Source organism: Cheilinus undulatus, unplaced genomic scaffold (assembly GCF_018320785.1).
Source record: "Cheilinus undulatus unplaced genomic scaffold, ASM1832078v1 Contig1, whole genome shotgun sequence".
Classification (NCBI taxonomy): Eukaryota; Metazoa; Chordata; class Actinopteri; order Labriformes; family Labridae; genus Cheilinus; species Cheilinus undulatus.
Window position 1 is genome coordinate 200,048 of NW_024571676.1, and position 25,704 is coordinate 225,751.

Here is a 25,704-nt window from a genome sequence, read left to right on the forward strand (position 1 = left end):
TTTGTTATTGTGACTATTGACTCTGCTTGAGGTTATTTGAGTTATTTTTGACTGCTCAGGTCTGTCACCTGTTATGACCACTTTTAAGGAGATATTTGACTGTCTGATTGAATTCAAACACTGCACTAAGTGAAAATGTAACTTTATCTTTTCGACAAATGATTAAAGCGAAACAGAGCTTTACCACCATTCTGAGCAGAAATGTGATTTTATAGGTTTTACAACTATGTTGGCTGTACCGAGTTAAATGGAATATGTTTGAGACATCTAGTAGTTATTCAGTTTCCTTCAGTTATTTTTGCAAACAAAAACGATTGCAATTCTAATCCAGATAATTATTAGTATCGGATCAGGACTTGGTGACGGTAGATGTTCAATATTAAAAAATCAGATCAGGATCGGAATGCCAAAAATGCTGATCAGGACAACCTTAGTTCGAAGTGTGTTTAAAGTTGTCAAGTTTATTTCTGTGTTCATCCTTATATATTAACATGTTTAAAGGACTGGAGTTTTTGGCTGAAATACATATTTGAAAATCGTATCAGTATCGCCTAAAATTATTCTGTAAATATCGGATATCGTCCAAAAACCAATATCATGCTTCCCTACTTTTTTCCCATTTTGTTGTTGTTAGGAAGGGAATTGTGGTACCAAATGAAGAGTTGTTTAGGAGCAAGAAAAAACAGCCCTCTTACTGAGCTGAGACAAATATTCTGAATCGGAATCTGAAAAGAGCCACGATTCTCATAACTCTGAGGCTGGACATTAATAAAGCCATGCTTTTCGTTTACTAGCAGTCAGTTAATGGGCGGTCTTCAGTGCGTGCTAGTGCATCTTGCGTCCACACATTCGGTCAAATCTGGCTGAAGTAGGGCTGACCAACGTGCAAAAATAATCTAATTGTAGTTTTTTCCCCCATATTGCAATTTAATATGCAAATACTTTATCATCTACTATGTTGTTAAAAACACAAGAAATGAATCAGTCTTCATTATAACCTGCACAATATTAGATAAATTGAATAAACTATGGCTAAACAATTAACAAAACGATCTGATTGGGATTTTGGATCACACAATTTAAGCCTGATATCAATTGGTATATTGAAGGGATGATCATTTCTTTGTTATTCTTGTTTTGAATAAGAAAAACATATACATGAAGAAGAAAAGAAGGCATTTTGTAAAAACAGAACAACAAAACAAAATTTTATGTTTGCATTATATGTAGAGCATAAAAATTCTGCTTCAAAAAAATTGTATCAAACTGGTATTTTGACTCATTTCAGGTTAAAGAAATATTGCACTGTCTGCGATTTGAAAATTGCAGCACGCCATGTTGCAATTTAATCTAATTTGATGAATGGCCCAGACCTAGGCTGAAGGCATCCCAGATCACCTCTGTATGCAGTCTGAGCTATGAGATATCAGTTTTCAGTACGCACAGAGGTACATCCACACAAAGTGTTAATGATTAGCAATTGATATCTGAATGCCCAAAGCAGATTTAGAAGCCCTGTTAATGCACTAAATAAATGGGGTAAAAAGCAGGCTGACACAAGCATTACAACAGATAGTTGTTCTTTTCATTTACACATTTCCTAAACAGCATCTTGCACATTGTATTATCTATTTGTTTTATTGACAGTATAAGTACTGTTGTCTACTTGCTTTATGTATTTCCACGCTATTGTTGACCTAATTCCAGAAATTTAAATGTTGATTTTGATAACAGTCAAACAACATTGATACCTTTTCAAAAGGAATCCTGCATGATCAGACAGGTTCATCTTGTTGGATAGATATTTGTATCTCTCGTTTGTATATTCAACTAAAAATCTCAGTTGATATCTGCATTTTGAGTAAATGCAAGCTTATAAAATCACCAGGAGGCTGATACATATTGGTCCACGCTGGTACTGTGACGTCACGTAGCTGCAGCGCTTTTCGCCGTTTCATAATGGCAGTATGTTTTTTCTTCTTGCAAAGCTCTGTCATTCCTACTAAGTTTTACCTCAATAAACCTCCCTACAAGCGACTGGATTCAGTGTGTAGAGGAAGCGTGCCAGTAGCTTTTCAAAATAAAAGCATTATGTATAGTGCTTAACAAATTTATTAGACCACCTGTCATATTTGTCTCAAAGACCATCCTGCATCATGAAGTGCCTTAATGCGGACTCTTTCATTTTCAGTCAGCTCTCCACGTTTTACCATTTTGAACAGGAATGAGGGATTTCAAACTGAATTCACCCAAATTTGAACCAGCTAACTGGCCTTCTCTGAGAAGTCAGAAATGAATCAAGCATAACATTCAACCACTAAAACTAATTTTTCTGTTCATGAATGCAAGTAAATAACTATAATTTGACATATTAATCAAGAAATACAAATGTGCTTTACTATTTTTTCAGTTTTTTTGTAAATCAGTAAATTTGAAAATTGATGGATAACAATAATAATTAAAGCTGCAAGCAGTGATGATGGGCCCTCGCAACCCACTGCACATAGGGACGTGTCACAACCGCGGATGTGTGGCAACCGTTGAGTGCCAGCAACACGGCACACTGCACCCATGGGGTATATTGGGGTTGCAACACTCACAATTTCACAGAAACAGAAGATGGTACCCCTCATTAATATCCAGAGCTTGTAGTTAATTTGGTAGTCAAACAAATGGGCAGGAGGTATGAGCCCTGAAAATTTAAATGCACCTCCAGAATATGAACAAATCACAGGATTGTAAACCTCACAGCTCCTCATTCTGCTCTGCTGGGCTCAGCTGCTCTCTCTCTGTCTCTCTCTCTCTCTCTCTCTCTCTCTCTCTCTCTCTCTCTCTCTCTCTCTCTCTCTCTCTCTCTCTCTCTCTCTCTGGCATGCTTGCAGCCTCACTCCCTCTCCCTTGTGTGTGCGCGCTCACTGCACAGGAGAAAAATGGCTAAGCGGCTAAAACAGTGACTGTCTTCTGAATGTTCCAATCATTGGTGATGAAGAGCAGAGGAGTAAATACAGAGATACAGATGTGTACACGTTTTATTATTTTCCTTAGTGCTTTACTATCTCATCTCAGTTCGTCATTTTTTCTTATTTTCATGGATAAACAGACACAAACATTTTAATGTTTGTATCTGTTTATCCATGAAAATAGATACAAACATTTTAGTGTGTTGGTTGCTGTTTGGACCCTGTCCTAAATGGTGTTGCAGCATTTTGTATTATTACAAGAGAGCAGCATAGCCTTAATTTTGGTTCCATTCAGAGAAGAGGTACTTTTGAAGCTTTCAACTTGCAAAATGAAGGGAAAAAATAGACTTGCTGTTGTTTTACAATATGGGTCCAAGAGGCTTAATTGTAGGTCCTGCGATGACATAAAGGCTTAAGCATTTTTGAAGGCCTAGGTAATATGTGCCCCGGGGGCTGATTTTTTAAAATATTGTGGGGGGTGTCACTGAACCAATAAACAAAGCCTACCCAAAACACAAAGGGCAGTCATCTCAGATTCCCACTGTGAATTTTTGTGCCAGGTTTCAAGAATCCACAAGTTTTCTAAGCCCAGGATAAATCTATATCCTGTTCATGGCGAAGAAAAATTCACCATAGCCACACCCCTTTGAGTAATGAAAGCGTTCCAATTAAATTTTCAGCTTTGACATGTCCTCTTACAATATCTTTAACATGGAGGTGTTTGGAAGAATTCCCCAAGAGGAATTTTGAAAATTGTAACGTCTGCAATATGCTGCTTTTTGCCCACAATATTTGAAATGGTGGACTTCCTGTTTGTTTTACGGCATGGGTCCAAGAGGCTTTTTTGTAGATCTTAAGATGTTGTATAAGCTCAAAACTTTTCGAAATCTTAGGTTAAACCTGCTGCAGTGGCTGAATTTTTGAAATGTTGTAGGGGTGCCACGGAGCCAAAAAGCCACGCCCACCCACAACATTTATATCAATCATCTTAATTTTCCACTGAGCATATTTGTGCCAAGTTTCAGGACTCTATAAGAAGTTTAAGCTCTTCAAATAAGTACTTCATGTTTCACGGCGAAGGATCCTTCATTGTGGCAACTGAGTTACAAGCAGATATGTGGGCTTTACAAATCTGATTACCCCAATGAAACTTCATAAATTTAATAAAAGTTGACTGCAATATCTCCAGTTTTGGAGGAATTAGAGGCAATTATACATAAACAGTACTTCATGCTGCCAGCTGGAGGCGCTATGATTTAGAGAAAAATGTTGCGTACGAAAGTTGTTCAGCCATGTAATTCCAATAAGCACACAAAATCTAGTTAAGATGTTATGATATATAGCTGAGATAAAACAGATTGTGTTTGTATGGCGAGACCTTATCGTCAAAATTGAAATTTGCAAGGATGCCACGCCCCCGCCCTTTGATGAAAATCTCCAGATCTTTAATTCTGGCATGCTGACATGATAAGATGTGGAAAACAGTAATGTTTGAGAAAATGTGGTATGTTTTGGCCCTGCATGTTTCCATGACAGCAAAATCAGATTTTTTGGCAAAATAGCTAACTTTGAGGGGCTGCCATGGCCATGCCTTTCAACTAATGAGAAATCCCAGAGTATCTTTTGACCTAAGACATCTCTTCTTGCTCTACACCAAAGATCAAATAGTTGGGATGAACGCCCTAGGAAGAGTTTGTTCAAATATGACCCCTAAAATATGCCTCATTTTACCAAGAATTCAGAATGTCCGGCTTCCCGTTAGACTTACGATATGGGTCCAAGAGGCTTTTTTGTGCATCCTGACATGACGCATCTGTCCACTCCTGTCCGAAATCCTAGGTTAAACCTGCTGCAGAGGCTGAATTTTTTTCAATCATCTCAGAATGGTACTGGGAATTTTTATGCCAAGTTTAATTCCTCTAAAATTGTCTTAAGAACTTGAAAATTCTACTTCTGGTTGCATGGCGAACAAAAAATTGGCATGGCCGCTCCTTTTGACATAGATCTTTGACCTTCAATTATGTGTAAGGTCAACTCCTTGGAAACTGCCTGAGCAAATTTCAGCATAATTTGACCAACTATGTTGGTATCATAAAGCAAAATTTAGGTGTAGTGACTTTCTGTTGCCAGAGGGTGGCGCTGCACAATTTTTCAAAATTTCAAATATGAATTTGTTCTGGGTGTGACTGTTATCAAGCACATGAAATTTGTTTCAGATACAAGAATGTATGCCAGAGTTATGGCTGTTTAAAAATTGATTGCAAGACCAAAAAAAGCATCTTTTTTGTATGTCGCCCTGTAGAAGCCATGCCCTCTGATGAAAAGTCACAGATTTTTGTACAGACATAAATCCACTTCTCTAGGCTGTCCTAACACAAATTTCATGTAAATATCTTCAAAGGACTTTAAACAGCGGCTTCTGCTATCAGCCTTGATATTCCCTATCAGCACTAAGTGGCGCTTTGACTGTAAAAGACATGTAATCACATGAATGTGTGCAAAAAGGGACCATCCATAAATTCAGGAAGACTGAGCCAGATTGGACAATGCATGGCTGAGTTATAAACAACTCCCTGTTTTTCAAAAAATATGCAAATTTGAGGGTTCACCACGGCCACGCCTTTTGACTAATGAGAAAACCCCGAATAACTTTTCATCATCCATGTCTGATCTACCTCTGTGCCAAAGTACAAGTCGATCGGATGAAATCCCTCAGCGGAGTTAATCCAGATAAGACCTCTGGAAGAGGCCAAAAATACCCCAATTTTCGCCAATTTATTCAAAAAGACGGATTTCCTGTTGGAGTTAGAGTGTGGGCCGAGAGGCTTTTTTGTAGATCTCCCCAAGCCGCACCTGCACACAAAATTTGATGAATCTACGACAAAGTCAAAGGAGGAAGCTTTAACTTTGAAAATTGGTAGGGGGCGCTAGTTTTACAATTCTGAATTTTCATGTTGAAGACCCAAAAAATATTAAAATTTTCGTGAGACTGGATGTACATGCAAAACTTTACACGAATTCAGATATAATAAGGGCCTCAAAAGTCCACGCAATAACAAAAAATTACACATCTCGAGCAAAAACAATTAGGTTCTCACACCACTCGGTGCTCGGGCCCTAATTATATTTTATTATTAAAAATATCATTGGGATTAAAGAGCTTCTACATATTGGTGTATTAACCATTGCAGAAACATAAAGAATGATTTTGGTAATTACCAATGCTGTTAATTTAGGGCAGCTGTGGCATAAACCTTACTTTGGTTAGGTTTAGGGTGGTCTAATAAATTTGTTAAGCACTGTACATATAAAGGGGGTTTCTCCAAAGAAATGCTAAAGTGGGCTTTTACTTTGAAAAGCACAAACCGGAGTGTTTTTATTAATGCTGGGCATAGATACATTTTTTAAATCTAGATTAATCTCACTGCAATCCTGTAGTTAATCTAGATTAATCTAGATTAAGATGCTAGATTTGAATTTTACCGAAGACATTAAAAAAATGCTTGACCTAGCAAAATATTAAGGAAAATGCATCACAGACTGCTTGAGAACACCTCGCTTGCTCACCACTGAACCCTCCCTTTAAACACCAAAGTTTGCTCATTTACCATGTGGATTTCAACCATGGAAACATAACAGAGAGATGGATGAAGGATGATTCACATCAGAGCCTGTTCTCTCTTGCTCGCTCACCACCGCCCGACTCTCCTCTCTCTCTCTTTCTCTGAACCTCACTTTAACAGCATAGTGTCCATGATATCAGTCATGAAAATCTAACAAATAAAGGCATACGTTTGTAGCCTACTCACAGGTCATAACAGAGACAGAATTAGAAAGTTGTTCTCCATCTCTCCAACTTGTCTCAGTGCTGTGATGCATGAGCGTGTGCTGTATGAAGCTCTGTGTCAGGATGGATCCAGCGGGATTTTAGGGTGCTTTCACATTAGGCCTAGTTGATTCGAACCGCGCTGCGGCGCAATTCCTCCCCCTCCCCCTTCCCCCGCAGGCATGCTTTCACACTAGCAATATCAAACCTGCCCTGGCGCACTTGCGTATTTACTTGGTCTTAAACAGCAGGTGGCGGTATGCACGTAGCTGGTTTACAACCCCCCCAAAGGAGGAGAAAGAAGAAGAAGATTGTTTTTTGTTTTGACCCAGCAAAAAGTCCATCATGCATCCATGGATGATTAAAATCACTTTTAAGATGCCAGCAATTTCGCTCTTCGTATCTGCACATCTACTACAGCTCAGAGGATGAAATGGGCTCAGGCTGCAGAGATACAGTGGTTTTTGAGGTGACAGGAGACTTTTATTGCCTTTGCATCTCCTCTCACTGACTCCAGCCTGTGTTCATCTGTAAGGTGAGTCACAACAGACCATTTATTGACTAGATTCTGATGATTTCCGCCCTTTATTGAGGAAAAAGGTGAACAAACTGCCGCGCTGTTTAAAGAAGTTTAGTTTTTATGGTGACGTCATAAAGCTGATACGGCACTCTGTCCCAGCGCAACCTCTGGTTTGTGCTTATGTGCAAACAATATGTAATATCGAGTACTGGTTGTAATCACACACCCAAGCATCCACTCTTTCATGAAAAACAGACGTTGTCCAGTTCAGCGGAGTGTAAGCCTGCTCACAGCAGACCCAAACCTCTGCCCTCCTCCCATTGGAAATGGCTGGAGGCGTGTTGGTAGCCCACTACATGTGCTCGGCGGTGTGTCTGTAAGCCCCTTAAGTGAATAGATTAACGTGCGATAATTTTCTTATCGCGCGATAAGAGTCTCGCGTTAACGTAGCACGTTAACGCCGTTAATGGCCCAACAATAGTTTTTATTCTGTCTTTATCTTTACCTGCAACATTGTGAACCGTGTGGAAACAGAAAGCTTCATAAATAGTTTGGGGAACAACTTTATTAAACAGACACATTTTAGCTCGTGGCCTTCATCTGGTTCATCAAGAAACAGATTTCAAACATATTCTACCCATTTGGTCATTAATACTTGCTACAACAAGGTAAATATGGCTCTGTATTTATCATTTTCCTGTCTAGATGGACAGATAACCTCATGGTGCAAGGAAAAAATAGAGTAGACCTCGAATCTTAAAATTCTTTGTGCGTGAGACGTGCTATGTCTCTGAGTTGTAGCCCTTACACTGGCTGCCAGTCTGAAACAGCGGTTACTGCATAGGAATGGCGAGGAGCGCTGCGGCACTGTGACATCACAAAGCCAGTGCAGACCAAAACACGGCAACCTCTTTGTTAGTTTATAAACTCAAATTACTCAAAATGCAGATATCTAGTGTTTTTTAGTTCAATATACATATGACAAATAAAAAGAACATTTCCAACAAGATGAACTTGTCTGATCATGCAGGGTTCCTTTTAAGGTACCATGGCAACAAAATTTCAAGTCTTGTAGCAAACCAGGGGTAGTCTGTTGGATTTTAAAGGGGACATATTTTACCCTTTTAAGACGAGTTTATCTTGGTCTCAGAGGTCCCCAAAACAAGCCTGTGAAGTTTGCTGCTGAAAAAAAACACTTCAGTGTTTGATTTTTTTTCATGTCTGTGTTTCAGTCCTGCTCAGAACAAGCTGTTTCTGTGTCTGTGGCTTCAAATATTTCTGAGCTGTCTGACTCCACCCCTCTCAGGAAATGGATTTGGCTTGATGGATGTGGCTCTCCTGAGCCAGAGGAGGCTCAGGAGAGGAGGGCAACTTTCTTCCAAGCAGGGAGGGCCAACCAAACCTGGGGGTGGTGCTAACTCCCCACATGACATCATGAGGGAAAATCTGAGAACAGCTTGTTTCAGCACACGTTTTCTGAAGAGTGGTGAAAGAGAAGGGGGAAGGAAATGGATTTTTCTGGTACTTGAGGGGATTGAAAAGTGATTTTTGCATCATTCAAAAATGTCTTGGTGGAATATCAGCCCACATTGTATGACTGATTCCAAACATGCCAGCAAACTCCAAACATACCTGCAATTAATCATACCTGTGACGAACAGTTGATCAAGCTGTGATCGCCCATTGTGCCCCTGTGTACACTGCATGACAAACTACAGGCAAACACTGTTGTGCAAAATAAAAAATCAGTTCAAACCACACTAATGTTGCAGTTGAAGCCCAGGTTTAGTGGTCCAATATTGGTTTTGGTTGTCAAATATGGCAAGGGAAATTCTTGCACTTCTCAAATTGTAAAAACGTGAGTTTGCACAGTTTTGACAGATCTCTCCTCCCCAGCACACCTTTCTCATAAAATATATGCTTTTTTCTTAAAAAGCTTCAGTAATACATCATGCCATAATTAATTAAAGAACAGAGATTGATTCGCTGAAAATATCTAGTATAAACAACCTTATCATCCTCTCTTTATTCATTGGTAATGTACAAAAAAATCATTTTTGATTCATGTATGACTAAACCTGCTTTACAATGAACAGTTTAAAAATCTTGTAAAGAGAACCATATTGACAACATTCAGTGAGTAATATCTGTTACACTCAGTTCATTTTGCATCGATAAAGTCTTAATTTTAGTCAGATTCAAGTCTGATGTAATACGCATATGTACTTTTAAAATGGGTTCTTGTGACTTTTTGAGTATTAAAGCAGAGCTCTGTGAATCTTTCCCTGCAGCGACTCCAGATCTTCACATGATGCCTTAACATCTCACTCTCCGCCTTCTTCTTCAGCTCTTCTTTGTTTTTCTTTCTGTGTGTGTGATGCCTCACTTTCAATTTCTAACTTATTTGTTCTCTGGCTCTCCACAGATGCAAGTAGTGAAGGTAGACAGCGATACGGAGCAGAAGTTTATCGAGGGGACATTGGCAGAGGTGCCGAGCCCGGTACCCACAGAGCCGCAGACACCCATGGATGCGGAAAAAGCCTCCATATATCGGTAGAGCATAAAAAATGCATGTGCATAGGGAGGGAGAAACAGAATGACACCTACCAGTCCTAAATCTGTGATGTTTTGCCAAAGAGTATCACATTCCAATTAGAAAGAAGTAGGGGTGTGATGAGATCTCGTTTGCCTCTTCCTCACTGTACACCTATGGTCTAATCATAACCTCGAAATATGTCACACATTGTCCTAAAGAGCTTAATTAAGAATTGGTATTAGTGAAGTGTCAGAGCAGAGTCATAATGCAATAAAAATCAAATTTAAGGTTATAAAATGCTTTAGCAGGTCAGGTTTTGTCTTGTATGATAATTACATTAGTTTGGGTAGCATATGACAGAGAAATCTTATTAATTTATCTACGCCATGATGTTAGCTTTCTTTGATTATTTTCTTCTGCCTATTTGTGGATCTAGTAGGTTTATAGCAGCATAGTATGTAAGTATTTGCAAACTGCCCCAAAAAGGAATTGAAACTTCAGAGAATTCTGACTTTAAGATAAAAAAAATGAAGAGAGTCGTTGGTGTGGAAGAATCTTGGGCAAAGATATGCAAAGCCTTTAAACTATAAACAACTGAAATTAAACCGGTTTGGTCCTAAATGAAATGTCAGAAGTTTGCAGCAAGCCTGACAATGTGATTTTTTTTATTTCAGCCTTTGTTTCATTTTCATGACAGCAGCATTTAACACCTTCTTGTTTTGTTGAGTAAAGAGAAATTTATATCCTTTTTATATAATGTCTTTTTCTTGTAAATTAAATACAGCCCATTTCTCTGTCTCGTCTTTGTGTGGGTGCACCTTTCACAGGCATCCTCTGTTCCCGCTGTTGGCCCTGCTGTTCGAGAAGTGTGAACAGTCCACACTGAGCTCTGAATGCATCACCTCAGCCAGCTTTGATGTGGACATCGAGAACTTTGTCCGCTGTCAGGAGAAGGAGGGCAAACCCTTCTTCAGTGAGGACCCTGAACTCGACAACCTGGTGAGACTCTGCTTCTGCATTTCAGGCGGCAAACATCACCAAACCGCAGTACCATAGTAATTGTAACTTTTTATTTTGGTGAGACTCTGCTTCTGCATTTCAGGCGGCAAACATCACCAAACTGCAGTACCATAGTAATTGTAACTTTTTATTTTGAAGTCGAACCAGCAGCTTCAGTTAATATTTTTAATATTCTCGAGCTTTTGATGAAACTAGAGACATTTTTAATGCTGAAGTATTTCACAAAGCCAAAGCACGTGAGGTATTTCACAGGAAATGTGTAAAAAGCCTCACTCATACACTTGTATGTCAGGGACCTGTAGCCTTAGCAGAACCTTGAGATACAATCCTGTCCACTGACGTTTCTTGGTACATTTTAACTTGAGTGTGGGCCCTCGTTCATGTTTAAATGCCACAATCAGAACAGTAAAGCAGTACATGTGTTTTTTTTGTTTGTAACAAAACACTGAACACTTGCAATATGCATTTTTCAAACTATACCTTTAGTTAAATGTGGCATCTACATATACACAGGAGTCATGGTCAGGTCAGAGAGAGTGAATAATAGCAACAACAGAAGTGCTGTTTGTGATGTTAGCAGACTTTTACTCTGACAAGAAGAAAAAAAAAACAAACAATTATTGACTTGCACTGATACTTCAAGCGGAGGACTTATTGACCAGATGTAGACCATTAAACAGAACTTGAGGTTTGAATGTGATAAAATGTCAAAGATAACACTGTAGGGACACATAAATCCCCAGACGGAGAAAAAATGCAGACTTGTTCAATATCACTCTGGTAAATGATGATGCAAAGATGAGGAGAAAATGCTCTCCTACTGTATTAACGTTGTTGATATCGGGTCAGGGTGTTAAACTAGACAGCAATGCAAGAAATATTCTGGCATGCCACTCTTGTTAAATTGTGGCTTGGGGTGTCTCGAACGTGTGGTTGATTATGCCACACTACCAGACCAATATTGTCATTCCACATACGTATAATTTGGCCTGGGGTTTGATGATGACCTGCAACATTGCAGTCAGGCTAAAATCTGGCTGAATTTGTGAAGTCTGAAATGGCCTTTAGGGGAACTTGGCAACAAAAACAGAGTGTAATCTGTTGGAGTTGAAGCTGATAAATATTGATCATCAGTTGATTATACTGCAGTTACTGCAAAAAAGAAAAGAGATGGAAAGTACAAAGGCTGAATTAGCTTGGGCAGAAGATGGAGGGATTTTCTGCATTCATTTGGCTTCTAAGAGAGACATGGATGAGGAAATGCGCGTCTGATTCTTTTCAGATATACTGCGTAGTTTTGACTAGCCATATCGCCGTCTACAGCCATTCATCTCACAGCACATTACACATAATATGTAGACATTACTCAGACTGGCAGTCACCCAGTGCTGCTCATTAGACTAGACGCAGTACTTAGGGACTCATAGTTACAAGAGGTGCATGTCGGCTACCTGCATAGGGGTATACATAGGGTTTTGGGCTACATGGGCCTACAGTGTTTGCTTTGGCATAGATTTGATGCACATATCAACAACAGGTGCACTTAAAAATGTTTAAACTTTTTTTGTTTTAACGTTAAGATGGGAAATGAATGAATTCATTCATTTTTTAAAAACTTTTGTTTAGGGAACTTTAAAAAGGAATACAATTTCTTTGAGTATAAATAGTTTATAATAAATAGTTGTAATACAAGGGTTCTTCTCGGACAGTAGTAAAATTATTTTCCATTTCTCTTTGGAGTCAGTTTGGCTAGAATTACTGTGAAGGAAGTATAATAATAGAATTGATAAGGTCTTAGAATGCTTAACCTAGTAAATCCCGCAAAAACTGTTTATTGTGCTTGAGAGAGGAGAGATGGGCAAGATAGAAAGTGAGACTTGTTCACAAGATGTTCTATTTTAAAAAGCCTGCTCAGCTTCACAGTGTCATGCTCCTTTTTTCATCTTTTTTATTGTAAAAAAAAAATATCTGTCAAATGTACCCCAGATGGTGAAAGCCATCCAGGTGCTGCGGATCCACCTGCTGGAGTTGGAGAAAGTGAATGATCTGTGTAAGGACTTCTGCAGCCGCTACATCGCCTGTCTCAAAACCAAGATGAACAGTGAGACTCTGTTGAGTGGAGATCCAGGAAGTCCCTATTCCCCCGTCCAAGGCCAGGCCCCCAACTTCTCCCCCACAAAGACTCAGGTATGATGCCCTCACCAGCATCTCCTGTCATCTTCATATTTTCCTTCTTTTAGGCCGTTTTCACACTTATAGTTTGTTTGGTCTGATTTGATCATCACTGACTATGTTATGTTGTTGCACAATTATCTCAGGTTTGCTCTAAGTTCTGGGACATTTACAAACAGACAAAATGTGTAAAAGGATGAGAAATGCTCTGAAGGAAGAACCTGTACTAGAGTCGGTTGCCCCGCGCTGCGCTGAAGCACACTTAACCACCCTCCCAAGTCCCCTGCTGGTCTGCACTTACTCTGCTCCAAGCCCAAGCACTCTGAGCCTGAGCACAGATACGCCATCATGTTGTAATGTGGCATAAATTGTTTACAAAGCACACAGTCTCACAGAGCCGGTACCCTGAAGCAACACAAAGACAACATGACAGTAACTTTTGTGGCTTATTTTGCCTCGTGTGAATTGGCACTGATTGGTCAGAATTTCTTGCAGGAAAAATCTAACAATAAACAAAGAGTAGCTGAATGTCGCCTGGCTGTGTTGGCTCCAAAGGTCATTTCTACTTATAGAATAGACCAGACAACTACATGGATTTATGTTGTGACTGCTTGTTGTTTTTTATTTTTTTGTTTTATTTTCTTAAAAGTATTATTATTTTAGCAAACCATACAGTTTGATTATGAGGCAAAAAAACACTGTTGATGTCCTGGAGTCACTGGGGGTGTTTATCATGATAGTTGAGGAGATGTGTGTGGATTATTTTGAGCCATGACCTATTCAACCACAGGAGTTGTTCATAAAGATCTGTCAGGTCTGTCTGTGCTCTTTATGGCTGGCCACACATTGGACGATATTTAAATCTTAAAAAATTTTAAAAATGTCAAACTTGTTTGATATTTAGGATTCTGTCAATCGTGTTGATGCCGCAGACATGAGTATTATTAAGACATATAATCAATCACAACAAGCCTTCACTCGGGATACGCCCCCATGATTGCCGATGATCAGAGGCAAATATTTCCTCAAGTTGGGCTGTAATTCCCATATTGTGTGGCCAACCTAATGTGTTCAGATACAGTAGCTGATTTAATCCTTAAAAGTACAATGCAACTGCAGTTACCATAGACTCTGGTGTATAAGACACACTTATACTTATTTTTTCATCTTAACATAAGCTGCAACCAGTATTCCTGTATGAAATGCTGACAAAGCTCTATTATGACAAGCACAGCTTCTACCATCACACACTACATGAGACCTAATGTGATTGAAAAAACAGCCCCATTCATTGTGTAGCTTTTGCAAGCAGCTGCTCGCTTAAAACTTATTTTATTTTGTTATTATTATCTTATTATATAAGATATTAGCTAAAAAAAAAAGGGGAACTGTCATATTGGCAGCTAAGAAAATTTCGGCCGATTGGACTTAACATGCTGAATGAATGAAAAGTGTCAAGTAAGAGGAAGGTTTGGGCCTTTTTACTTTTTGGACACAGAGACAATTTATGTTCCTGATTCTTTAGTTGGTTGGTTCATGTTCCTACTCCAAAACAACCACCCCAACAGATTCTGAAAGCTAAAAGCTGTGTGGTACCTTGCTTTTCAACTGCTCTGTATGGTTGTTTGGTCCACACCATGGTTTGACAGCTTTCACACCAGCAGACAAACTGCTCTGACTTGGCAATCAAGCTTGAGTGTGTTTTAACCAAACATCTTAAGTGTGTAAATGGCCTTAATCTAACTTGCTGTTTAACATCCATAACTTGCATCAGTGTGCTTTACAACCAACCATTTTCTCTGCAGACCCCCAGCTCCATCTCGGGGACCATCAGTCCTCAGGGTCAGATTGTGGTGCCAGCTTCAGCTCTGCAACAAGGGAATGTAACCGTGACAGCTGTTAACCCCACCCAGGTGGTCGCAGGTATGTCACCATGGCATACAACCTCTCCCTCAGGTACTGTACTGTTGTGACTGCCGCTGACATACTGACATGTACCAGTGGGACGCTTTGATCAGAGCTTCTCTGCAGACTATTCTCAGTAGATCATACTGCACTGAACATGTGTGTGTTTGTGTTTGATCCAGGTGGCACGGTGTACCAGCCTGTTACAGTCGTCACTCCGCAGGGCCAGGTGGTAACACAGGCACTCTCTCCAGGGACAATACGTGTCCAAAACAATCAGGTAGAACACTATCGGTGACTGCTCTGCACATGTTTCTCTCGATGTGATTAAAACCTACAGCAGAAAATTAAAGCTGTCTTTTATTTAAAGACAGCTAAAATGTCAACATAGGATGTCAAATCCTTCCATATGTAGTGCATAATCCATGAACTGTGGTGCAGAATAGGCGTCTTTTTCTATCTTTTGAAACTGTTTAATTAAGTTTTCTTTACTCATTCTTAAGTCTACACACTTATGGCTGTTAAATCTCCATGTCTTTGTTCAGCTCCAGCTGCAGTTCCACCAGGACCTAAACCTCTTCAATCATGACGACAACTCGACCAAGAACAAACGTGGAGTTCTACCCAAACAAGCCACCAACGTCATGCGCTCATGGCTCTTCCAGCACATCGGGGTGAGTCTGTGCACACAAAGTCTGCTGTTTTTTAACACTTGAATCCTTTGAAAACAACAAAATATTTTTTTTCTATCACCAGCATCCATATCCAACAGAGGATGAGAAAAAACAAATTGCCTCCCAGACAAATTTGACACTTCTGCAGGTCAACAACTGGTGAGTTTAGTCATCTTCTCCTCTGGTCCACAGAGACATTATTCAAAGTATATGCAAGCTAACCTGAAGTTTGAATGTGGGAAAGAGAAGGGCATCAGGAGGACTAGACTGGTTTCATGACAGGGGACACAGATGTACACTGATGTCTTCAGACCTTGTTTGCCCTGGATGAAATGGAGTTGTGGTGAGCGGTAAGCCCAGGCCTCATTACCTCCGCCAAGGAGCTTATGTAATTGGGTGGGTTTGTCATTTGTTCGTTTGTAAGCAACATAACTCAAAAAGTTGTGGACGGATTTTCAGGAAATGTCAAAATGACATAAGGAAGAAATGATTAGATTTTGGGAGTGACCCGGATCACCGTCTGAATTCAGGAATGTCTTTTAAGGACTCTGTACTATTGGGAGATAGGGCTAATGACTGAGGTCTGCGCTGTTACCACTTTCACCAGGAGATGGCAGACATGAGTAACTTCAATCCCAGCAGCATTTTGGGTGTGTTGCTATTCAAAGTTTTGGAGTTTGTAGAGCTTGAAAGATGCATGCCCGGTCAAGGAGATGAGTCAGAGCGTAACAGAGAGAAAGACAGCAAATTGTAGTGAGAATACTCACAATGCTGGGAGGAATAGAGGAATATTCACCCTCTGCCATGACTTCCAGTTGTCCAGTGAGACCATGGGTGAGACTGTCAGTGCATCTGTTGGCACCAGCAGGCAATGCTTCTACCATGACAGTCCACCTATAGCGAAGCCAATGCTTTGCCTCACTGTGTTTCCACCCCACCGGGAAAGGAGTAATTGGCGAATGCCATGGTGGGGGGGGGGGCACATGGGGACGGAGCCAGGAATTTTTTAAAGGATTCTTCACTGTTGGGAGATAGGGCTAATGGTGGAGGTCTGTGCTCTCCAAATGCTTTTCTAGTTGAGTGTATTTTTAGTTTGGTTGGATTTTAGAGTAAAGAAAGACACTTGTTTTATGGGTATGTGTTGGCTGTAGAGTCCAATTGTCTAATGCATTGCTAATCTGAGTGGTGCATTGTCTAAAGAACCCCTAAGACTGTCAGCAGTTTTAACACAGCTTGAATATTTATCTCTCACATGAAAACCAGTCCTATATACAAAATAAAAGAAAAACAAAAAGTTAAAGGTTCCAGTGTCACTTATCACTCCTAACATTGTAAAAAAAGAAAAAAAAAGTCTTCTTCCTTTTTTTGTATATCTAGGTTCATAAATGCACGGAGGCGGATCCTGCAACCCATGTTGGACGCCAGCTCGTCTGAGACGCCAAAAGCCAAGAAGAAGACGCCTCAGAACAGACCTCTGCAGCGCTTCTGGCCCGACTCCATCGCTGGAGGAGGGACTCACCAGCAAGTTACCATGCCAGACGGTACACAGCAACAACACTAATTATTTTTTTCTTTCTTTCTGCATTTAGGATTCAAAGAAATGTGATAAAATGATTAAATCCTCTGCATTTCTTTGACTTAATACTCCCACCAACTCCATGTGTTCCCTCAGAATAAGTTTAAAATAATAAAGATGAAGCGTTAAAAGTCTTGAGGGCAAACATTACAGACGTCAACTATAAAATGCATAATCTTCTTGGTCTGTTCCTTTCGTTTAGTGAAGTGTATTCAGTGCTGATGAATGAAAGAGAGACTTGCAAAGTTACATTAGCTCTACCAAATTTTAACCAGACGACAACCACATATACGCAGCACATATACATATCACTGAATGTGTCTGTCAGTTTGATGCAGTGAGCGAAGAGGTAGAATGGTACATTTGGACAGGTAAATGAGCAGTGAGTACAGCAGCAGCCTTATGATCCTTTATTTTAACCAAAATAGATCTGCCTATATTGTGCTGTGATCATGAGACATTAATCACATTAATACGAAGGATGCACACTGGTTGTCTTTGAGTCAGTTATTATTTCAGCATTCATAATGATGTAAAAAATGTTCATTTAGCTGCTAAAAGCTTATGTTTATTTTAAAGTTGATTTAAATATCCAAACTGGTGCAATGAGGACACTGTCTCTGAAACATGCAGTTTTTTTGTCCCCTTTGCCAGTGTTTCCATTATAGGTACTTCTTTCTTCAGCAACCAAAACGACTGGAAGTCCCAAAGAATTTCAGCCATTTAGAACACCTACTAGACATTCGTTTTAGATAGCCATGTGGCCAGTAACCTGCATTTAACAGCAACAAAACAGAAACCCTGTGATATGGCTTTATGTCTGAGCCACATTTTTATTTCCAAAACTGACCTAATACCGAGACAGTAGAAACCAAGCCAACCAGGGATAGATTGTTATTACAGCCTGGTTATTTCTACATATTGCACATGACCAGACCTGGGAAATAACTGAGAAAGACATTCCTTTATTTGTCTTTGTGTAAACTGTCCAAATAAATGAAAATTGTATGCTGTTCCTTTAGACATGCAGTCAGTTGTACAGTACACCGCTTTCCATATTATTAAGCAAACTACATTTTTCTCTTATTTTCCAAAATATTTATGGAAATGACAGTCAGAGTATTTTTCAAGTTATCAGCCATTAGAGCATAATTCAAATGTTTTTGAACAAACTTCTGTGATAACCATTATTTTTAAAAAAATAAAAACCCCAAAATGCTTTTTTTCCACATTATTAAGCATAACAGAGTTTTAAAACATTTTTTTTGGTTGTAAAGAACTGAAAATGGTCATTTGTTGAATTTGCAGCATTAGGAGGTCATATTTGCTGAAATTAAAAGTTATTTCAATCAAAAACATCTTAACAGGCCAAGTTCCATGTTAACATAAAGACCACTTCTTTGATATCACCTTCACAATTCTTGCATCCATTGAACTTGTGAGGTTTTGGAGAGTTTCTGCATGAATTTCTTTGCAGGATGCCGGAATAGCCTCCCAGAGCTGCTGTTTTGATGTGAACTGCCTCCCACCCTCATAGATCTTTAACTTGAGGATGCTCTAAAGGTTCTCAGTAGGGTTGAGGTCAGGGGAAGATGGGGGCCACACCATGAGTTTCTCTCCTTTCATGCCCATAGCAGCCAATGACACAGAGGTATTCTTTGCAGCATGAGATGGAGCATTGTCATGCATGAAGAAAATTTTGCTACAGAAGGCACTGCTCTTCTTTTTTACCATGGCAGAAAGTGGTCAGTCACTTTTTGTACCATGGAAGAAAGTGGTCAGTCAGAAACTCTATATACTTTGCCGAGGTCATTTTCACACCTTCAGGGACCCTAAAGGGGCCTACCAGCTCTCTCCTCATGAATCCGGTCCAAAACACGACTCCGCCACCTCCTTGCTGACGTCACAGCCTTATTGGGACTCCATCTGGACCATCCAGGGTTGCAAAGCACTCATCAGTCAACAAGACTGTTTGAAAATGAGTCTTCATGTATTTCTGGGCCCACTGCAACCAGTTTCCCTGCCTCGTTTTCGGTAGCTCTAAATTTCCCCAGAGATGGGCTTTGTTTGACCTCATCCATGTTGATCACATGAATATTCATCTAAATTAGCCATGTGCTGTGTTATGTAGATAAACACCCCCAGCCCCAAACAGGAAATAGGTCAAAGTGAAATTACTTTGAGTTGATATTAAAGAACTCTTCTAGGCAAAACAATATGATATGTAATTGTTCATTATTTTGTAATTGGCATATTTTTCAGCCGGATGTTTTGGCTGTTGAAGATTTTTATCTGCTGGATTTCTGCCTGTGAAACTCATGAAAGACCAGCACATGCCAGCTAATGGAAACTGTGATTATTTGTTACATGGATGTAATTTTAATTAATCAAGTTTTCCTTTGGCTTGCCATAGGCTTATAAAAGAGCTGTGTCAAGAGTGTTTTACCCAAAAATGCTGCAGGGATAGGGATGATAATTTGCAAACTGAGGATTCAGCACTCCAAAAATGTCTGTTTTTATTTCTAGGCAAGGCAGTGGCCACAATGTACGCTGAAGATGACCGTGAGCCGGAATGCGCCCTCTGTGGCCACTTCCCTCCTGAGAAATAATACTAAAAAGGAGTGTGCTCCTTTTTTGCTTTCTTAGAGATAAATCATTTGATCATCATATTTTTTATTAATAAGTGATATTTGTACTCTGTATGATGGAGTTAGTTGTCGTTCTTATACCACATGTGGGCTAAATCATTGGCATATACCTATTTATAAGGCTTCATTAAATCTGCCTCCATCATATGCTTGTGTGGTTTTATTCATGTGAGAAGTTTTGGAAACTACAGTCTTTGCTTCTGTTACTCAGTCACAGGATTTACTTTTGCTATCTGTGCCCAAGGTCTGTCTTGAGATGGGTAGAAAGAGTTTCAGGTACACTGCTCCTGCGGCCTGGAATTTTCTGCAGGAAAATGTATGTATTGGGGAGCTGTTCTCTTTAAATTGTTTTAAAAGTAGGTTGAAGGTAGAAGGAAGTGCATCAGAATGTAGATGTTTTCACTGATGACTTTCTGATCTGTGACTCAGGATTGGTTGATTTGTGTTTTGTAGTGATTTTTTTATGTTTAATGTTTCATGTTTTTTACTCTGTTCATTGTACTGCTGCTTGGACACTCTTGTAAATCAGATTCTTTATTTCAATGGTTAAATAAATCTCAATAAAAATAAATAAATAAATGTAATATGAATGTTTCCTTTCATCCACAGGTACAATGGTTACGATGAACATGGAGGGTCTGCAGAGCCTGACGTCAGATGGGGCCACTCTGGCGGTGCAGCAGGTGATGCTGGGGGGCCACAGCGAGGACGAGTCGGGGGACAGCGGGGATGAGGACGATGATGCAGATATGGCTGGGCTGGGCCTGGACAACAGCGACTCGTTGCAGTAGAGGACACACTCCCTCACTCTCATGTACACACAGACCATGCGACAAATAAGTCTACAGACAGGAAGTCCAAACAAACAAACACATTAGGTTTACACAGAGCACAAATCACCAGGACGTCACAGCGACTGCCCTCTTCCAACCCTTGTCCCTGCTGAACAGCGGTCAATGCTGCGTGTGTACATCATGAGTTTCATTTCAGAAACCATTTTTTAATTATTTAGTTGATGTATGCGAGTGCACTTTTTTGTATATTTAAGCTCAAAAAGATTAAATCAAACAAACGGAAGAAAAAAAAGAAGTGTTAAAAAACACCCGAAACAAGTTTGTATGCTCCGTTACTAAATGTTGACTGATTTGTTTTTCTCGGCCCCTCGTTCCCCCTCTTCCAGTTGAATTCTCATTTTGGATGCCAACACTTTAAAGTCGTATCTGTAAGGGTTTGTCTTCACTTTTTGCATGCTTGTGTTTTGAGTAGATGTGCGCACTCTTACGACTGACTCCACAGCTCTGTTACGGGCCGGCGTGGAGAGAATCGGGGGAGAAAAAAAAACGAGAGAAGCTTATTTTTATATACAAACATATGTAAGTAGTGTTTCTTGTTCCATTTTTGTGTTCTCCTGTTTTGTAAGGAATATTTATGTACAGATTCATAATTAAGATTAGCGACCCTGTTTTCCGGGGTTCTTTGAAGTTTTCTAAAAAATAGAAAAAGGAATTGAAAGCTGATGAAATTGCTATTTAAATTGGTTTTAAACTTACAATACTAACAAGGCCTTACGTGTTTTCTTTTCTAAACGATTCTTGCCAAGAAGCACAAAAAGAAAGTCTGACCCTTGCTTGGTGAAATAGGTCAAAAATGACACTAAAGTGCAGAACATGTGCGTGGTTCTGCAGAGCATTGTTAATGATTTTATCTTTGTGTTCTGTAACAGATATCAGACGAGTTCAAACACAGTTAACTCACTGTGGTGCTTGGTTTTTAAATGCAGCTCTACAGGGGGTTGTACCACAAAGCAAGTTCAACATTTCAGTGTACCTGGTCTTTATTCTGGCTCGGCAAAGCTCTAAGATCCAGTAAGAGATGGAAGATATCATAAGCTGGTTAGGATTACTCTTCTTGTATGGAGGCTAGCCTTTTGTGGCTCCTTTCTTGCTTTCTCTTCCTGCTTTCCGGCACTGTTGACTGTCCTGTTCTCAAAATAAAGGCAACTAGTTCAAAAAATAAATCTCCTAACAAAACAATAACAGCACTGCTGCAGCAGCTTGTAATTAGGGGATTTTGATATTTGTTATGTGAATACTTCTAATCTGAATATTACATATTTATTATCAACTGTAAATGGGCCATAAAGCCTTATGGTAGGAAACTATGTGAGAATTACTTCTGTAATTGTAGAAATAAAGTCAAATTGAAGGTCTGTTGAATTGATTCAAAACATGATCATGAAATACAGGCTCTGGTCTATGGGTAATACTTCCAAGACTAAATATGTATGTTTTATTGCAGAACCAGCTCAGTTGAACAGATTTTTGAAGATGTTGTGACCAAAACCAGAAGTTTTGACATTTAAATGTGGAGATAATTCGCTGAAGTAAGTGTTCACTGAAACGTATAAACAAGGTAATCTCTGTGATGTGTCACATAAAGCATTTCAGCGTGTCCTAAAAGCATGCAGTGACAAAATTCAAGCTTAATTCAGTTGTTACTGATTGTTTTTGGAGTTTTCTACCAGCTTAAGTGTAATGCAGCACAGAGAAATGCCACACCGTGCTGTTTTTAATGCCTGCACCATGTTCACTTCTCCTTCAATTGCTCAACAAGAATGAAGACTGAGGAACAAGTAAGATGACAAGACACCAGCAGGGCCAACAGGAAAATTGTTTTGATTTCTGTCACATTTCTCTGCATGCCTGTTGGTATATTTTACACAATGGAGATAGGGATGCAGTGACCTGTGTTAGCATGGAGATGAAGCTTTCGTTTCTCCACATTCAGAATAAAAGCATTCCATGTCAAACTGATCAGAGAAGCAATTGATGTAGTGTAGACATCAGCGCATGGATTTTCCAGATTTCATGTCTGTGATGGGGCAGATCCGTTTTGCAAAGCATCAAGTTAATACGCTTGTTCCTGGTCAGAGAGTGACCAGACCAATCAGAGTCATTTGAGGAGAAAGAGACGGTAGCTTCAGTGTAGTTTAGTGGAAGCATAAACATAAATTTTCCTTCCAAAAACGGCAAGAATCATTGATTGAAATTCCGACAGCTGCTAGTCCAGCTCTCCAGTTTTAGCTTACTTCTTGACTGTGGTGGGGCATGTCTACCAAGCCATGTTTTGTTGCTCTGATTGGCCAGTAATGAGTGTGACAGAAAAAGTTTTATTTCCTTCAGAGTTGTTTTTCTTTTAAGGTTCTGCCCTTTTGAAACAACATCTATCTAAAGCCGGGCAGACACTGTGTGATTTCAAGCCGACCATACGACAGTCATGGCAGAATCCCAACTCACTTATGGCCATCCTGCATGATTTCATTAAGGTGTAACAAACCTGAATGGCTGTAGATTAGAAAACAGTGGTAGGACATGTGTAGAATGTTTTTCTTTTTTTCTTGTTGTAGGATTTTTTGTTGTTGTAGCATTTCAAGGGTTGAAATCTTGAAAATCACTGAGTTTTTCATTGTTTTGATCAGGCTTGGAGCCTGTTGAAAGATGTGACACAAAAGAGAGGAAATATATTAGCCCCTTATATTTTTATATTAGTTGTGGAAGTGGTCATATGTGTCCATGAATGGCTTAGTAAGGTGATCATTTTTTAAATAAGACTGCACAAAATCTGTTTGTCTTAATTGTTTGAGGAAATTCAGGGCCATGCTTGAAAAAGTCTGCTTTCAAACTTTTTTAAATCACACAAAATTAGCTTGTGTATGTAAAATAGCTAATTTTGGGAATTTTGCTTTACCATATGTAAAAAAACACAGAGGCATCATGCACTCTAATAAGCATTTTAAGGGTTAAATTCCCCAAATATGTAAGTATTAAGTAGTTTTGATCAGAACTGATGTTGAATGAAAGGTTTAACCTCTAAAAAGTTGAAGAAAAAAAAACCTAATATTTTTATTGCAATTTTTTGAACTGGACATTTTTGGCTTTGTAGGAGAAAGAAAAATTAAATCAGACAATCCTCAAAACTAAAAATGTATCAACATCAATTTGCTTTAAATTGATGTGCTTTAAAATAAAAATCCCTTAGCTCCCTGTCTTTTATTTTTTCAGAAAATTGCTCATTTTTGTGATTTTTATATTTTTTTTTTTTTATAAAAACAGAAGTGACTTCTTGTATTGAAACTAGAATTTAAGGGACTAAATCCCCCAAATATAAAAATAAAATAGTCTTATTCAGGACTGAAGTTCATAAAAAGAATTAACCCTGCAAAATTAGAGAAGAAACTATTTTTCTATATTTTTCTTATGAATGTTTTTCAAAGTGGACCTTTTTTTGTCCTGAATGGCTTACGAAGGTCATACATTTGACTGTTACCAGAGTGTTAAACAATTTATGAGCGCCAGTTTAGCTCGGCTGGTACAGCTGATGCCCATATACTGAGGCTGCAGTCCTCGACTACTGGTCGATGTGATTAAAGATAGACCCAACTCCTTTATCTCGGTGAAAATAACATTTGTCTAGTTAGATGAGAAAATCTGAACAGACACCCATATACACGTATAATTTTGTTAATTTTACAACATTATAATGCCAATCCCTGTTGAGAAGTGTTGAACTTACTGGCAGCTGGATTTGGAATCCTATTGACTATTAGGTTATTCTAAACTATAAGGTTTTTGTATTTCATGCTTCTAAAACCCTGTCTTTCCTATTTACCACTGTTTTTCATAATCTGCTTTACTGGCCCAGTATGCCTGCACAACTAGAAATTTGACTACTGTTAGCTGTGCTCTCAATGTACAAAAATTAAACATGAAATATATATACTTGATTGAATGTTTTTACCCAGAAAGGGACAAGGTCAGCATCATTAGAAAAAAAATACTCAGATGGATTGCTCTTAACAGTGGGGTCCGTCCAATGCCTTGGATATGAGAAATGTGGACAGTGAGCGTTAGGAGCTGCACAATGCAAAGCCATATCTGCTGTTACTGTAGGCCAAACCACATGGTTTTGTTCTGTGACATTAACTGTAATGTCATAATTTTAAAAGCTTCCATACATTTATTTCCAGAAGTGAAGATCTATATTACTAGCAGAAGTCATTTCCAGGTAATGACTACTAAAAGTGCTGACATTTAACAGCCGATTTAAAGCCAGAACTCCAACCAGATTTTGAGTTTATAGTACCATAGTAATCCAGCTGGGTTAAAAGAAAACCAGCTTCTTGACACTGAAAACTCTGATTTAAGCTTAACAGACAAGGATTACCCTCTAATCTCGCTCTGTGGTACACCCCCCAGTTTTACCGTCATTGTGTATATCATTTTACAGTAGTAACGTAGGTGTCACTTTCTCAAATGCACAATCCAGAACACTATGCTAATCACACAATCATGAGGGTCTGATGTGGAAACTCATTATCAACAAGAAGCAGTGGACTTTTTGCACGCATTAAACTTTTATTTATGTACATGCTACTGCGCTGAAACAAAGAGCAGTGTGGAAAAGTTGGACTCCTCGTTCACAGGCTGCATGAAGGACTGAATCTCTGCAGCCTCCGTCGGTCCCCCTGCCACTACAGATGTAGTGAAACCATTGGAAATCTCTTTATCAATATGTTGATATTACTGCACAAGCTGGGGTGCCTCTTGTTTGAATATCTGTAATATTGTACTGTACAACAGTCGTTTGTCAATAGTTTGAGTAATCTGGTTTATATCCCTCTTGTAAAGTTGAGACTTGAAATTTGAAGCAGCCGGGGTGGTATGTTGAGTCCTAGTGGACCCTCGCTGAGTTCTCGGTTCTTTACTCGCGTCTGTCTTGCTTTTTATGAAACGTTCTTCACTTTTCTCTTGTCTGTTTTGCCTTAGAGCTTTCTATTTTGGAATAAACGATGCCTAACTCTCTGCAGT

At 39.2% G+C, this 25,704-nt stretch overlaps 1 protein-coding gene across 3 annotated transcripts in view; it reads left to right on the top strand.

Moving 5' to 3' along the window:
• Positions 1-25,698, top strand: part of pknox1.1 (pbx/knotted 1 homeobox 1.1) — a 41,259-nt gene extending 15,561 nt beyond the window's left edge. For 2 of the 3 annotated variants that reach the window (XM_041782398.1, XM_041782400.1), the window contains 9 exons: positions 9,732-9,859; positions 10,670-10,841; positions 12,849-13,049; positions 14,840-14,990; positions 15,122-15,219; positions 15,485-15,613; positions 15,696-15,772; positions 16,991-17,154; positions 20,447-25,698. In XM_041782398.1, coding sequence (XP_041638332.1) covers positions 9,732-9,859; positions 10,670-10,841; positions 12,849-13,049; positions 14,840-14,990; positions 15,122-15,219; positions 15,485-15,613; positions 15,696-15,772; positions 16,991-17,154; positions 20,447-20,628 — 1,302 coding nt within the window. In that variant the 3' untranslated portion in view covers positions 20,629-25,698. The remainder of the gene's footprint in view (positions 1-9,731; positions 9,860-10,669; positions 10,842-12,848; positions 13,050-14,839; positions 14,991-15,121; positions 15,220-15,484; positions 15,614-15,695; positions 15,773-16,990; positions 17,155-20,446) is intronic. The other variant, XM_041782399.1, reaches the window with a different exon arrangement.
• The last annotated feature ends 6 nt before the right edge of the window (positions 25,699-25,704 follow it).